Source organism: Pan paniscus, chromosome 19 (assembly GCF_029289425.2).
Source record: "Pan paniscus chromosome 19, NHGRI_mPanPan1-v2.0_pri, whole genome shotgun sequence".
Lineage (NCBI taxonomy): Eukaryota > Metazoa > Chordata > Mammalia > Primates > Hominidae > Pan > Pan paniscus.
This window is the reverse complement of record NC_073268.2, coordinates 75,972,117-75,987,846: the sequence shown is the minus strand read 5'-3', so window position 1 is coordinate 75,987,846 and position 15,730 is coordinate 75,972,117. Positions and strand designations below refer to the sequence as shown.

The 15,730-nt window shown below is 41.4% G+C and overlaps 1 protein-coding gene across 1 annotated transcript in view; it reads right to left on the bottom strand.

The window, feature by feature from the left end:
• Positions 1–15,730, bottom strand: part of VMP1 (vacuole membrane protein 1) — a 133,878-nt gene that overhangs the window by 15,522 nt on the left and 102,626 nt on the right. The window contains exons 9-10 of the mRNA XM_034942599.3: positions 14,659–14,775; positions 8,673–8,734 (exon numbers count right to left, since the gene is read on the bottom strand). Of these exons, the coding sequence (XP_034798490.1) occupies positions 8,673–8,734; positions 14,659–14,775 (179 nt within the window). The remainder of the gene's footprint in view (positions 1–8,672; positions 8,735–14,658; positions 14,776–15,730) is intronic.

Sequence of the window (15,730 nt, the reverse complement as noted above, 5' to 3'; positions counted from 1 at the left end):
GAAAGGGGTTTTCCCAAGCTGCAGAAAGAGGTTATGTTAGACTGTATAACTGAGTCTCGGCAGCTGGGGTTTAAACCCTGTGTTAAGCCTTAAATTCTATCCTTTCATCAGATAATACAAATGCTGGGGTTCCACACTTCCATAACTTTTTCTGATTATTTTCAATGATCAAAGTCAAAGAGAATCAAATACATGGACCATTTTATCCTTTAAAATGAAAGGACAGATTTTCTTTCTGTAGAAGAAAAAGTCCAGGCCCACGTAGCTCATTCTGACCACTTTCCATAGAGTGAGGGATAAGAAACAACATTCGGATTCAAGCACTTTATTACTCACTGGTTAAAATGATCTCTCTTGCCACAGGCAAGCCTGACTCTGAGGTCAAGCATCAAGTTAGCTCAGAAATAGGAGACAGCAAAGAAGAGCATGGAACATTCTGTATCTGGTAAAAAGTCCCTGTTCCAGCCAACACCATCCCCCAGCCCTCAAGTTCAATGATTGAGTTATGGAAACTTTTCTTGTGTGGTAAAACTGGGGACTTTGTCTTCCAATAAGACCCTGGCAACATGACAATGAGCCAATGTTCTGCATATGGTTTGCTGCGAGTCATATGCTTAATGTTATTTTCTGGGAATTCACATCCCCTATTTGGTGAGAATATGGGAACATGTCATTTTAATCATAACTTTAAAAGTTAGATTTGGTTATGCTCTTTAAGAAATATGTACAGGTCTCTCCCACTGGAGAAAGTCTAAAATTAAGTAAAAATTAGTATTAAATCGTAATTAAAAAAACAAAAAGGGCTGGGCACGGTGGCTTATGCCTGTAATCCCAGCACTTTGGGAGGCCAAGGCGGGTGGATCACGAGGTCAGGAGTTTGAGACCAGCCTAGCCAACATCGTGAAATCCTGTCTCTACTAAAGACACAAAAATTAGCCAGGCATGGTGGCAGGTGCCTGTAATCCCAGCTACTCGGGAGAGTCGCTTGAACACAGGAGGCAGAGGTTGCAGTGGGTTGAGATTGCACCACAGCACTCCAGCCTGGGCAATAGAACAAAACTCTGTCTCAAAAAAAAAAAAAAAAAAAAAAATCACAACTAACATAAAGCCTTTTGAGCTAGAAGTTCCCTAGTTCTTTGGTTCTATCACCTGACTTTGGGTCTCGCCATGTTCGAGACCAGGCTGGACTCAAATTCCTGAGAATTCAACCAATCCATCTGCCTCGGCCTCCCAAAGTGCTGGGATTACAGGCGTGAGCCACCATGCCAAGCCAATTTTTTTTTTTTTTTTTTTTTTTTTTTTTTTGAGACGGAGTCTTGCTCTGTCACCCAGGCTGGAGTGCAGTGGCGCAATCTTGGCTCACTACAATTTCCACCTCCTGGGTTCAAGAGATTCTCCCACCTCAGCCTCTTGAGTAGCTGGGACTACAGGCACCCATCACCACGCTTGGCTAATTTTTGTATTTTTAGTAGAGATGGGGTTTCACCATGTTGGCCAGGCTGGTCTTGAACTCCTGACCTCAGGTGATCCGCCCACCTCGGCCTCCCAAAGTGCTGGGATTACAGGCATGAGCCACTGTGCCTGGTCCTTTTTTTTTTTTTTTTTTAGAAGGAGTCTCCCTCTGTCACTGAGGCTGGAGTGCACTGGCACGATCTTGGCTCACTGCAATCTCCACCTCCCGGGTTCAAGTGATTCTCCTGTCTCAGCCTCCCGAGTAGCTGGGATTATAGACGCCCACCCCCAAGCCCAGCTAATTTTTTGTATTTTTAGTAGAGATGAGGTTTCATCAGGTCGCCCAGGCTGGTCTCGAACTCCTGACCTCAGGTGATACACCTGCCTTGGCCTCCCAAAGTGCTGGGGTTATAGATGTGAGCCATCATGCCCGGCCCCAGCCAAAAGATTTTTGATACCCTTTTTTTTTTTTTTTTGGAGACAGAGTCTCGCTGTGTCGCCCAGGCTGGAGTGCAGTGGTGTGATCTCAGCTCACTGCAAGCTCTGCCTCCTGGGTTCAAGTGATTCTCCTGCCTCAGCCTCCTGAGTAGCTGGGACGACAGGTGCCTGCCACCATGCCCGGCAAATTTTTGTATGTTTAGTGGAGACAAGGTTTCACCATGTTGGCCAGCATGGTCTCGAATTCCTGACCTCAAGTGATCTGCCCAAAGTGCCGGGATTACAGGCGTGAGCCTCTGCGCCCGGCCCGGGATTCATTTTTCATTCTTCCTTGCCTTATTATCTCATAATTTTATTTTAAATTTCAACTGCTGCTGGCTTTTTTCTTGCTTGTCTTTTGATTTTGTTCTCTACCATGACAAGTTATCTCTCCTTTATTTGTGACTGCAAGGTTTTAAATATCCTTCAAAAGACTGCATTCTGAAGTTTACTAATTTAGTTTGATGATTTGCTATACCATTCAGCGATTTTTTTTTTTTTTGAGGCAGAGTCTCGCTCTGTCACCCAGGTTGGAGTGCAGTGGCGTGATCTCAGTTCACTGCATGATCCGCCTCCCGGGTTCACGTCATTCTCCTGCCTTAGCCTCCCAAGTAGCTGAGATACAGGTGCCCTCCACCACACCCGGCTAATTTTTTTTTGTATTTTTAGTAGAGACTGGGTTTCACCATGTTAGCCAGGATGGTCTTGATCTCCTGACCTTGTGATCCGCCCGCCTCAGCCTCCCAAAGTGCTGGGATTACAGGTATGAGCCACTGCCCCCGGCCCGATTTTTTTTTTTTTTTTGAGACATATCTCACTGTCATCCAGGCTGGAGTGCAGTGGTGTGATCTCGGCTCACTGCAACCTCCGCCTCCCAGGTTCGAGAAATTCTCCTACCTCAGCCTCCCAAATAGCTGAGATTACAGGCATGCGGCACCATGCCCAGCTAATTTTTGTATTTTTAGTAGAGATGGGGGTCTTACCATGTTGGCCAGCCTGGTCTCAAACTCCTGACCTCAAATGATCTACCCGCCTTGGCCTCCCAAAGTGCTGGGATTACAGGCGTGAGCCACCATGCCTGGCCCATTCAGGGTTTTAACAGTGTGAAGGAGAGAACTAACAATTAAAGGAGAATGTTTATTTTCTTTCTTCCTTTCTTTTTTTCAAGAATCAGGGTCTCACTCTGTCGCCTAGGATGGAGTGCAGTAGTATGATCATGGTTCACTGCAGCCTCAACCTCCTGCCTCAAACAATTTTTCCATCTCAGCCTCTTGGGTAGCAGGGACTACAGGCGGGTACCACCATGCCCAACTAATTTGTTAGTGCGTTTTTTTGTAGAGACAGAGTCTTACTATGTTTCCAGGCTAGTCCTGAATTCCTAGCTTCAAATGATCTAAAGGAGAATGTTTCTACAGCAGGTTAGAGACAGTGTATCTAGTGAGGAAATCCAGCTGTTCACCTCCTCTTTTCTGAAATAAAGTACTAATCTATTAATTATGATATGAAATCATATATTTGGGTCTACTAAAAATTTGTTCTCTTTATTGAACTTAATCTCCATTTTAGGTTTGGTGAGGCTACTTATTAATTTTCAATTGAACACTTGTATTTAAAAGCATTTCTGGCTGGTCATGGTGGCTCACACCTGTAATCCCAGCACTTTGGGGGGCCGAGGCAGGTGGATCACTTGAGGTCAGGAGTTCAAGACCAGCGTTCACCACCAGATGGTGAAACCCCATCTCTACTAAAAATACAAAAATTAGCCAGGTGTGGTGGTGCACACCTGTAATCCCAGCTACTCAGGAGGCTGAAGCAGGAGAATTGCTTGAACGCGGGAGGCGGAGATTGGAGTAAGCTGAGATCACACCACTGCACTCCAGCCTGGGCGACACAGCAAGACTCTGTCTCAGAAAAAAAAAAAAAAAAAAAAAAAAAAAAAAAAAAGTATTTCCTACTTCAAAACATAAAAAAACCAATCATGTCATGCTCAACTGGAGAATCTGATTAAAAGATAATGTTATTAATGACAAAGACTAAAAGGATACCCTTTGGGATCTGATAATAAAGCTTTACTAGCATCTGCTGAGTCTAATTATTTATACTGTTTAATATATTATCTAGAAAAGAATGGCCGGGCACAGTGGCTCACTCTTGTAATCCCAGGACTTTGGAAGGCTGAGGTGGGCGGACCACCTGAGGTCAGGAGCTTGAGATCAGCCTGGCCAACATGGTGGAACCCCATCTCTACTAAAAATATAAAAATTAGCCAGGCATGGTGGTGCACGCCTGTAATCCCAGTTACTTGGGAGGCTGAGGCAGGAAAATCACTTGAATCCAGGAGGCGGAGGTTGCAGTGAGCCAAGATTGTGCCACTGTACCCCAGCCTGGGCGACAGAGCAAAACTCCATCTCAAAAAAAAAAGGCCAGGTGCAGTGGCTCACGCCTGTAATCCCAGCACTTTGGGAGTCCCAGGCGGGTGGATCCCCTGAGGTCAGGAGTTCAGGTGACCTGACCAACATGGAGAAACCCTGTCCCTACTAAAAATAAAAAATTAGCCGGGCATGATGGCACATGCCTATAATCCCAGCTGCTTGGGAGGCTGAGTCAGGAGAATTGCTTGAACCCAGGACGGAGGTTTCGGTGAGTCGAGATCCGAGATCGCACCATTGCACTCCAGCCTGGGCAACGAGAGTGAAACTCTGCCTCAAAAAAAAAAAAAAAAAAAAAGAAAAGTAGCTGAGGTAATCCCTGTAGACAGTGCTAGGAAAATGATAAGGACATCAGGACATTCCAACATCTGTCTCCTGAAAATAATTTTTCAAATATGACACAACTCATTTAATTCAATACAAATCTGAATCCAGTAGGTCTTGAATATTTTAGCATAACTATATTCAAAACCATCTTATCTTTAAGAGTAAAGGATCACTGGAATTTTTTGAGGGGCTATGCCAGTGGGGTTTAAAATAAATTACTGACTTTGAAAGACGTAAGATAGGTCAGGTGCAGTGGCTCACACCTGTAATCCCAGCACTTTGGGAGGCTTAGGCAGGCGGATCACGAGGTCAGGAGATCGAGACCATCCTGGCTAACACGGTGAAACCCTGTCTCTATTAACAATACAAAAAATTAGCCAGGCATGGAGGCGGGCGCCTGTAGTCCCAGCTACTCGGGGGGCTGAGGCAGGAGAATGGCATGGACCCAGGAGGCGGAGCTTCCAGTGAGCCGAGATCGCGCCACTGCACTCCAGCCTGGGCGACACAGTGAGACTCCGTCACACACACACAAAAAAAACAAAAAAAAGAAAGAAAGACATAAGATATTCTGACTTAACCACATTGGCCTAAGCTTAAAGGCATTTCTATTTACCATAGATAAATAATACAATTTCATAAAAACTCTAAAGGCTGCGGAAATAGAAGAATCTGGGCTATACCAATGATTTTCTAATTTGTACTGGTCATGTGTTCACTTATTCAGCAGATTTACCAAGCATCTGCTATATGTCAGTCAAGACGCCAGGACCAGTGGACATAACAGTAAACAAAAATAGACACAATCTTTGCCTTTGAGAAGCTTACAGGTTAACAGTAAAAAGACAGTAAATCACACACTCCTACAAACGTAAGTGTAACAATATAACTATAAGTGCATGTAGTATACGTTGCTGTGAAGAAAGGCCCCTGGTAAAGATGGTATTAGATCAAGTCAGGGAATGCTTTCTGAGAATGCAATGGCTAAAATCTAAAGGACACTGTTTAGGCCAGTGATTCTCAATGAGGGTGGTGGTCTGTTCCCCATGTGACATTTGGCAATGTCTGAGACATTTGTGATTGTCATGATTGGGAGGTACTAGTAGCAAGCAGTGAGTAGAGGAGGAAGATGATGCTACATCTCTTATAATGCACAGGACAGTTCCCCATAACAAGTAATTATCTGGTCTTTAAAAAGTCAATAGTGCCAAGGTTGAGAAATCTTGAACTAGGCAAAGAGAAAAGCACAAGCAAAGACCAGTGGTGGGAGACTCAAATATGGACAAAGTAGTTTGAGCAGAGGAAACTAGAGGGGACAGATAACACAGAGAGGGCTTATAAACCCTGGTAAGGAGTTTTGGCTTTATCTAAAGAATGAAGGGAAAAACAAGTAAGTGAAGGGTTTCAAGAAGAGGAGGAGAAAGGGAGTGAAGACTCCCTTTCTAGTGGTGATGATATGCTCAGATTAAAATTTCAAAAAGGTTACTGACTGCAATATGGTGAACAGATTGGAAGAGAGTGAAACTGGATATATCGGTAGATGAAACAAGTAGCTAAGTAATTTAACTTCCTAGAAACTCCAAAGGCTGGGGAAACAGAAGGTACTCATGGTGAGGATGCAGGAGTAGCTGAAAAACTTCTTTCTATAAATGTTCAGTATAAGAAAAGAACAAATAATGCATGGTGTTATATGCACTGTGCTCTGCAGTCTCAAGGTAGAGTAGTAGTCTCTAAGAATAAATGAAATGTTTTCCTTACATTTAAAAAATAAGGGGTTGGGAGCGGGGGCTCACGCCTGTAATCCCAGCACTTTGGAAGGCCGAGATGGGCGGATCACCAGGTCAGGAGTTTGAGACCAGCCTGACCAATGTGGTGAAACCCTAACTCTACTAAAAATACAAAAATTAGCCAGGTGTGGTGGCGTACACCTGTAATCCCAGCACTTTGGGAGGCCGAGATGGGCGGATCACCAGGTCAGGAGTTTGAGACCAGCCTGACCAATGTGGTGAAACCCTAACTCTACTAAAAATACAAAAATTAGCCGGGTGTGGTGGCGTACACCTGTAATCCCAGCACTTTGGGAGGCCGAGATGGGCGGATCACCAGGTCAGGAGTTTGAGACCAGCCTGACCAATGTGGTGAAACCCTAACTCTACTAAAAATACAAAAATTAGCCGGGTGTGGTGGCGTACACCTGTAATCCCAGCTACTCAGGAGGCTGATGCAGAAGAATTGCTTTAACCTGGGAGGCGGAGGTTGTAGTGAGCTGAGATTGCACCACTGCACTCCAGCCTGGAGCGAGACTCTGTCTCAAAAACAACAACAAAAAAAACCAAAAACATAAGGGAAGCCAGGCATGGTGGCTCATGCCAGTAATTCCAACACTTTGGAAGGCTGAGGTGGGAGGACTACTTGAAACCAGGAGTTTGACACCAGCCTGGGCAGCAAAGCGAGACCCCGTCTCTACAAAAATGAATAAATAAATAAATAAAAAATAAGGGACAAGAATATTCTTTGTCTTTATGTGATATATGGTCACATATAAAATACTTTATTTGTAAGGATTCAGGCAGCAAAAAACTAGAGTAAATTTAATTTTAATTTTAAATGTAAATTTTAGTGTACAAGTTATAATCCACACTGATAAGCTCAGGAATTAATGAAACTAATGACTGGCTCCACTGAGTACAAGCTCAAGAATATATTTTTTCCTTATTAAAGCTGAACTAGCAAGTATTAAAAACTATTTTATTACAATACATAGAAAAGAATGAACATATATATGACTAAAAAAACCAATAGTCACAAACTCAACATCAAGTGGCATTCTTTTTTTAAATAGCAAAAATTTCCATAAATGTTTGCTCTGTAAGTGGCTTTTAAGATAAAGATTTACATTAAAACTAAACAAAGGGCACTTAAACTTGACACTTTTCCACCGTGGGGCAGCTGTACTACTGAATGAAAAGAAAACTTCTCCCCTATAATAATGATTTAAAAACCTAACAACTTTTGGTTTTATTGCAGTTTATTTTAATTAATTTTTTTTTGGGGGACGGAGTTTTGGTCTTCTTGCCCAGGCTGGAGCGCAATGACGCAATCTCAGCTCACCGCAACCTCCGCCTCCCTAGTAGCTGGGATTACAGGCATGTGCCACCACGCCCGGCTAATTTTGTATTTTTAGTAGAGATGGGGTTTCTCCCAACCTCAGGCAATCCGCCTGCCCTGGCCTCCCAAAGTGCTGGGATTACAGGCATCAGCCACCGTGCCTGGCCAGTTTAGCCTTTTAAAATAACCTAATTTTTCTCTAGTGAAGTAATAGAGACCTGACAAATTTTGTTAATATTATGCCATCTAACATGACTTACTTAATTAAATACTAAATTTTCTTTTTTTTGAGATGGAGTCTTGCTCTGTCACCCAGGCTGGAGTGCAATGGCATGATCTTGGCTCACTGCAACCTCTGCCTCCCAGGTTCAAGCGATTCTCCTGCCTCAGCCTCCTGAGCAGCTGGGACTATAGGTGCCCGCCACCACGGCCGGCTAGGTTTTGTATAAAACACTAAAATTTTATGTAAGATTTATATTTACATTAAATGCAGCTGTGTATCTGGCATCTAGTTTGGTCAAAAATCACAGCATTGTACTAAAGCACCATTAAACTGCAATGATATACACATATCTTTTATATAAAGACAATTTCTTATTTCTTTGGTGGGGCTACAGATTCAAACCCCAAAGCTTCTTTTAAACCCAGAATTATATGACTTGATAGATGTTTGGTTTACAATTAAACAGGGATAATGTAAGCTTTATCTTTCCCTACTATAGAACAAGAAAGTATTCTTCATTTACTAATAACAGCAAGTTATTTTTGCTCCTCAAAAAATAAAGAACTATGTCAAAAATTCTATTTCAATTCAGTCTTGTACACATTTACTCCCATTTAAAGAGTAATTATATTAATATTAGTCCTTGAAGAATTACTTACCCAATGAAAGCCACCATTTGCTCCACTATGTGCTTGCTGAATGTTATTATAACAAAAATTTTCTGTAAAGAAAACACCAGTTAAAATAAATTATTTAGTCATCAAAAAACCAACATAAATTCACAATTCTGGTAATAGTATAAAGAGGTAAGATTGTGCCCCTAATTGCAATTTTTAAATTTCTTTAAAAATAAAATATAACATTTCCATCCTGTCCAACATGGTGAAACCCCGTCTCTACTAAAAATACAAAAATTAGCTGGGGGTGGTGACCTGTGCCTGTAGTCCCAGCTACTTGGGAGGCTGAGGCAGGAGAATTGCTTGAACCCAGGAGGCGGAGGTGGCAGTGAGCCAAGATCGCACCACTGCACTCCAGCCTGATGACAGAGTGAGGAGACTCCATATCAAAAATAAAATAAAATAAAAGATAACATTTAACTCAAATGTTATCAGCTTTGTATTCTTTTTTTTTTTTTTTTTTTTGAGACTGAGTTTCACTCTTATTGCCCAGGCTGGAGTGCCATGGCGTGATCTCAACTCACCACAACCTCCGCCTCCCAGGTTCAAGCGATTCTCCTGCCTCAGCCTCCCAAAGTACCTGGGATTACAGGGATGCGCTACCATGCCCAGCTAATTTTTTTTTTTGTATTTTTAGTAGAGACGGTGTTTCTCCATGTTGGTCAGGCTGGTCTTGAACTCCTGATCTCAAGTGATCCATCTGCCTCAGCCTCCCAAAGTGCTGGGATTACAGGCATGAGCCATTGCGCCCGGCCCTTTTTTTTTCTTTCTTTTTTCTTTTTTTTTTTTTTTTTTTGAGACGGAGTCTCCTTCTGTTGCCCAGGCTGGAGTGCAGTGGCGCCATCTTGGCTCACTACAACCTCTGCCTCCCAGGGTCAAGCCATTCTCCTACCTCAGCCTCTCAAGTAGCTGGTATTACAGGCGCACGACACCACGCCTAGCAAATTTTTGTGTTTTTTGTAGAGATGGGGTTTCACCATGCTGGCCAGGAGGCCAGGATGGTCTCGAACTCCTGACCTGGTGATCCACCTGCCTCAGCCTCCCAAAGTGCTGGGACTACAGGCGCCCGCCACCACGCCCGGCTAATTTTTTGTATTTTTAGTAGAGATGGGGTTTCACTGTGTTAGCCAGGATGGTCTCGATCTCCTGACCTCGTGATCTGCCCACCTCAGCCTCCCAAAGTGCTGGGATTACAGGCGTGAGCCACTGTGCCCAGCCAACAGTAGTCTTCTTTTTATCCACTCACTATGAATCTCAGGAACCTGGACAGGTTAGACTAACGTACATTATTTCTGGCAAGAAGACTAATAAGGCAAAGGTATACAATTGGTATGTGAATATTATGAAGCTAGCAAGGCTATTATCACAGATAATTTGTGAAGAAAAGCAGGGAGTCTATACCAAAAACCAGTTATTTAGAGCTATAAATCTTTTATTAATCAACAGAGCTAGTAGTTCTTGCCTTCCAGTGATTTCATCACCATGAACTTTCCCTACTATCATTTCTTAACAATCAAAATAAGCCAATGCCTAAATAATTGCACAATTTCAATGCAAAACAGCAAAACAAGATTTTCTTTTTGTATGTAGCAGCTTGAAAAGTCACTGTTCTGGGTTAGACAAAAAATGTGTCACACATTTAAGAACATATGTCTTAGTCTTTCAGGCTGGAGGTCTGAGTGGGAATTCTACAAAATAAATAAAAGGCACAGACCACGGAAGAGCCCTCTTAACCACATGCATAGAAGAAACAAAGGAAAGGGTAGAGGAGGAGGAAAAAAGACATGGGAGGGAGAAACTAATTGTGCTAGAATGAACAAAGATGGAACCATCTGTAAAATAAGTCCTTCATTGGAAAGAAGAATCTTTGTTTTTTTTTTTTTTGAGACGGAGTCTTGCTCTGTTGCCCAGGCTGGAATGCAGTGGCTCAATCTGGGCTCACTGCAACCTCCGCCTCCTGGTTCACGCCATTCTCCTGCCTCAGCCTCCTGAGTAGCTGGGACTACAGGCGCCCGCCACCATGCCCAGCTAATTTTTTTGTATTTTTTTAGTAGAGACGGGGTTTCACTGTGTTAGCCAGGATGGTCTCGATCTCCTGACCTTGTGATCCACCTGCCTCGGCCTCCCAAAGTGCTGGGATTACAGGCGTGAGCCACCGCACCTGGCCAGAAAGAAGAATCTTAAGACAGATTCAGTTATTAAATATTGAGTGCCTACTATCTCCTGGATGCTATTCTAGGCATTATAATACATCAGTGAACCAACAGACAAAAATCTCTGCCCTCCTGGGAGTTTATAATACTGTGTGTGTGCTGGTGAGTGTGAAGGTAGAGAGATAATAAAGAACAGTGATGTATTTTAAGGGTACAATAAGTAAGTTAAATGGTACATGAAATAACATGAATGAGTATGTTGCTTTTCTTAATTATTTGGGACAAAGGTAATGTCTCTAAGGATACAACTTCTTAAAAAATTTTTTCTAAAAAGATACTCTTCTCATGCCTTTTCCTATCTAAGGATACTTCTACAGACAGAGTACTTGACTCTGTGCAGTGGAAGGGGAAATCTGATCTAACATTATAGGTAGATTGATTTGAATCTTTTAGGGGAAGGTTAAGAGGAAGACATCAATAAAAATAGCAATATTTATTAAAGAAGGCTGTCTAATTTTAAGCTGAGGAAAAAGGGAAGAAAGAAAAGCAGACAAGGAGACAGGTTTACTATTAGGGTAGAAAAAAATCGGTGTGTGTGTGGCTTTCCCACTATTATTTCAGAATGGTTAAAATGTTTATATTACTAATATTGTTTACCCATAGAATGAGAAATGTTTGTTACCCTAAGCTACATCTGGATGTACATCAAGTGACATGCCTTTACAAAGCATGTCACTATGATACGATGGAACACAGCAAACATATCCCACGGTCTTAGTTCAGTGAAGGAACTCAGATTCTTTCCTTTCAGAAACATAAATGGATTTTAGCTTTCTTTTTCTTTTTTGCTTCCACATAGATACAGGGAAAGAGCTTTATCTTTACAGAGCTTGGTTGGATTCTAGGGCCTTAGGCAAGTATTTTACCTTCTCTAACACAGTTCCCTCATCTATGAAATGTGGTTAATAACGACCTCTCAAGATTGTCTGCCATGAGATAACTACTGCAAATTACCTCGCACAGGTCCTGATCAATAGCAGGCATTAAACAATTCAGTTTCCTTAATCATATCAATACATTAAAGTTAAGAAGGCAATGCAAAAGAATGGAAAGAACACTGAACTTGAAGTCAAAAGACTTGGGTTCAAATTCCAGCTGTTACTTACTCTCTTAAGCAACTATTACTTATTAACCTCCCTACCTCTGAGAATTACAAAATGGGTATAGTAATTCCTCTATCCCAGGATTATAAGAATTAAATCATATAGATAAGTGCTTTAAAGTGTGAAGTTCCATAAAAAAATCACTCATCGGCCAGGCGCAGTGGATCACGCCTGTAATCCCAGCACTTTGGGAGGCCAAGGCGGGCGGATCATGAGGTCAGGAGTTCGAGACCAGCCTGGCCAATATGGTGAACCCTATCTCTACTAAAAATACAGAATTAGCTGGGTGTGGTGGCATGCGCCTGTAGTCCCACTTACTCTGGAGGCTGAAACAAAAGAATCGTTTGAACCTGGGAGGCGGAGGTTGCAGTGAGCTGAAATCATGCCACCACACTCTAGCCTGGGTGACAGAGAGAGACTCCGTCTCAAAAATCAATCAATCAATCAATCAATCAATCATCATAAATTGAAAAAATGTGAGTATGTTTAAATATATACTAGTTTTAAATCTTTCTGAAATGAAAGGTCTGGTAAGTTGCATATCTTACCACTACAGATAGGGTACTTATGGCATAATACGTTTTACTATAATTTATAGAAAGGCACTGCATTCAAGAGGTATAAAGCAGGACACATAAAACTTATGGATTACTAGAGAAGTTCTTGTTATGAAATAAAATAATCTGTTATTTTTCCTTAGGTATTAAGGACTGCAAGAAGCTAAATGACAGCTCTCTTCTAGAAACAACTCTAAAGATTAAAGAAAAACCTATTTTCAGATACATTGAAAATAATTTATTATTCACCATATTTTGTTATTTGAAAAAATCCTGTATGGTATTAAATCTTTTTTTTTTTTTTTTTTTTGAGACAAACTCTTGTTGCCCAGGCTGGAGTGCAATGGCACGATCTCGGCTCACCGCAACCTCCACCTCTCAGGTTCAAGTGATTCTCCTGCCTCAGGCTCCTGAGTAGCTGGGATTACAGGCATGCGCCACCACACTCGGCTAATTTTGTATTTTTAGTAGAGACAGGGTTTCTCCATGTTGGTCAGGCTGGTCTGGAACTTCCGACCTCAGGTGATCCACCCGCCTCGGCCTCCCAAAGTGCTGGGATTACAGGTGTGAGCCACTGCATCTGGCCAGTATTAAATCTTAACCATAGTAACTAGCACTGTAATATTAAAAAACCTGTGTTCGTTGATTGAACAAAATACTTAATTTAAATGGGAGGAAATATATTCTTTGAAGTAGGAAAAACATCATGAAATTCTGAGTGATTATGGCAGGAAAACAGAGGACAGACGCAATAAACTTGACCCAAATGCCAAAATCTAAGATTACAAACTGGATAAGTAGAAGCAGCCGAAGTTTTCCTGTTTCATTCTTCCCTTCTAAGAACTGGAAGTAGAGAGGTATTAACATAGAAACTTTGGGGATAGACACACTTGTAATTATCATGGAATCATACAAGGGCAGAGAACTTCACTGTTCTTTCCTTTCTTTTTTTGAGACAGAGTCTTGCTCTGTTGCCAGGCTGGAGTGCAGTGGCGTGATCTTGGCTCACTGCAACCTCCACCTCCCAGGTTCAAGAGATTCTCCTGCGTCAGCCTCCCAAGTAGCTGGGATTACAAGCGTGCGCCACCACGCCCAGCTAATTTTTGCGTTTTCAGTAGAGACAGGGTTTCACCATGTTGGCCAGGATGGTCTCGATCTCCTGACCTCATGATCTGCCCACTTCAGCCTCCCAAAGTGCTGGGATTACAGGCGTGAGCCACCACGCTTGGTTGTTCTTTCTTTTCTTTTGGTTAATAACGTTCTTTGTTACAAACCATACTGATTTAAAACAAATTCTTTCCAGGTTAATTTTTATTTTATTCTATTGAGATCTGCCCTTAGAAGGAAGTAATTCATATCACAGTTCTAGAAGCACATATCCATTTTCCCTTCGTTTAAATTGTTAACCTTTTCTCTCCTCTCTATTCATATATGTGTGCACACACACATACACATGCACACACCCTCCATCCTAAAGATTTTGTTAAGAGTGGCTTTGAGGACTAGCAGATTCTCACTTCTCTGACCACAACCCACATCTCCTCGCCTCTTCAGAGACCCTCTTCTTCCCCATTCTCCTCCCACACTAACATCTGGCTGTTTTTCGGTAAAGGATATTGGTAACATGGGAGGAAATGCTTTACACACTCTCTATATATAGAGTATGTGAAAGAAAGTAAGAATTAGTGAATGGCAATATTCTCTCAGCTTGTGGTTGGTAAAACAAAACAAAACAAACAAAAAACTACATTTTTTGGGCTGTGTATATAAAAATGATGTGCATCTTTCTGCACACAAACACTATTTTTGTTTGGTGAAAGTCCTGGATAAATAGTTTCACAGGACAAAAAATAAAGAAAGAAAGAGAGAAAGGAAGGAAAGAAGGAAGAAAGGGAAGGAGGGAAGAAGAAAGAAGAAAAGAAAGAAAACAAGGAGATCACTAATTCCAAATGACATTCTATGCTGTATTACCTAAGTAAGCTACCAACCAAAAAAGCAGAAAGAATAACTAAATAATTCACTTAGGAATGAGCATGTTTCATTGTCTTGTAATGGGTTCATCATCATTAGGCAGTGAATCAGGGGGTATAATTACCTGGATATGCATTTTTATTATTGCTTTTCCAATTAGGGTTGCACCAAAGAAGGTCCAAAAAGGTACCAGAAAGTGTCCACACGTTATTCCAGCCAGATCAAATAAAGGATTTGGAATCTATAGAGAGAAAAAGAAGGACTTCCATATTATAATCCAAAGAACAATTTAATTTTATCACCCATTGATATGTGGTATTCTGCTTTCAGCCTGCTTACACTGCAAAGCAATATATGGGTTCCTTGATCACTACTGGATTGTTCAAAAGGAGGTTAGGCAAACATCCTAATGTGTCTAGAAGCTGGGTCTCATATTCACCTTAGGTGTTCAATCTGCTCACAGCAAACCAAGGTGTCCTTTTGCTTATATTACTCATGGCTAAGGCACTGTGTGTGTGTTTGTGTGTGTGCCCATCACATGAGAACTGGATAAAGTAAGTGGACCTGCAGGAATTTAATCCCGTTCAGTTGATTCCTGGATATTTGGTGGCTGTTTTCTAAGGTGAGGTATGAGTGAAGAAAGAGCCTTAAGATTGTTTCAGCAGTTAGGGTTCTAAAATCTTTAGCTTGAAATGTGAATATTATCTGGAAAGCACTCATATCATTAGCAAATATTTTAATAAATTCTCAAATACATTTATGGGTGGATGTGCTGTTATTCTCAACATAAAATATTAATAATTTGTATTTTATTTTACGAGAGACCAAGTCTGAGGGCTATGTGACACAATTTATAAAGAAGATCAAGTGTGGAAATATGAGATCACACAGATTCAGATGTTTTGAATACTCAGTCCCAGACAAAGAAGTAATTCACAACAAATACCTTTTCCAAACATTCCCACATTTTAAGAATGCTAAAAGACATTTCATGTAAAAATGCAAAGAAGCCACAAGCTGTTTTTAAGCACTTCATCCCTTCTTCTCCTATGAAAGTACTCTGACCTTGTGGCTGTTGGCTGAACCATTAATAAGCCAATTAATTTATATAATTTCATTTTTGAACTTTGAAAGAAAAGCCTAGTTATTTAAAAAATACTTGTCACATATGGTCTTTAAAAAAGACATGACTAAAT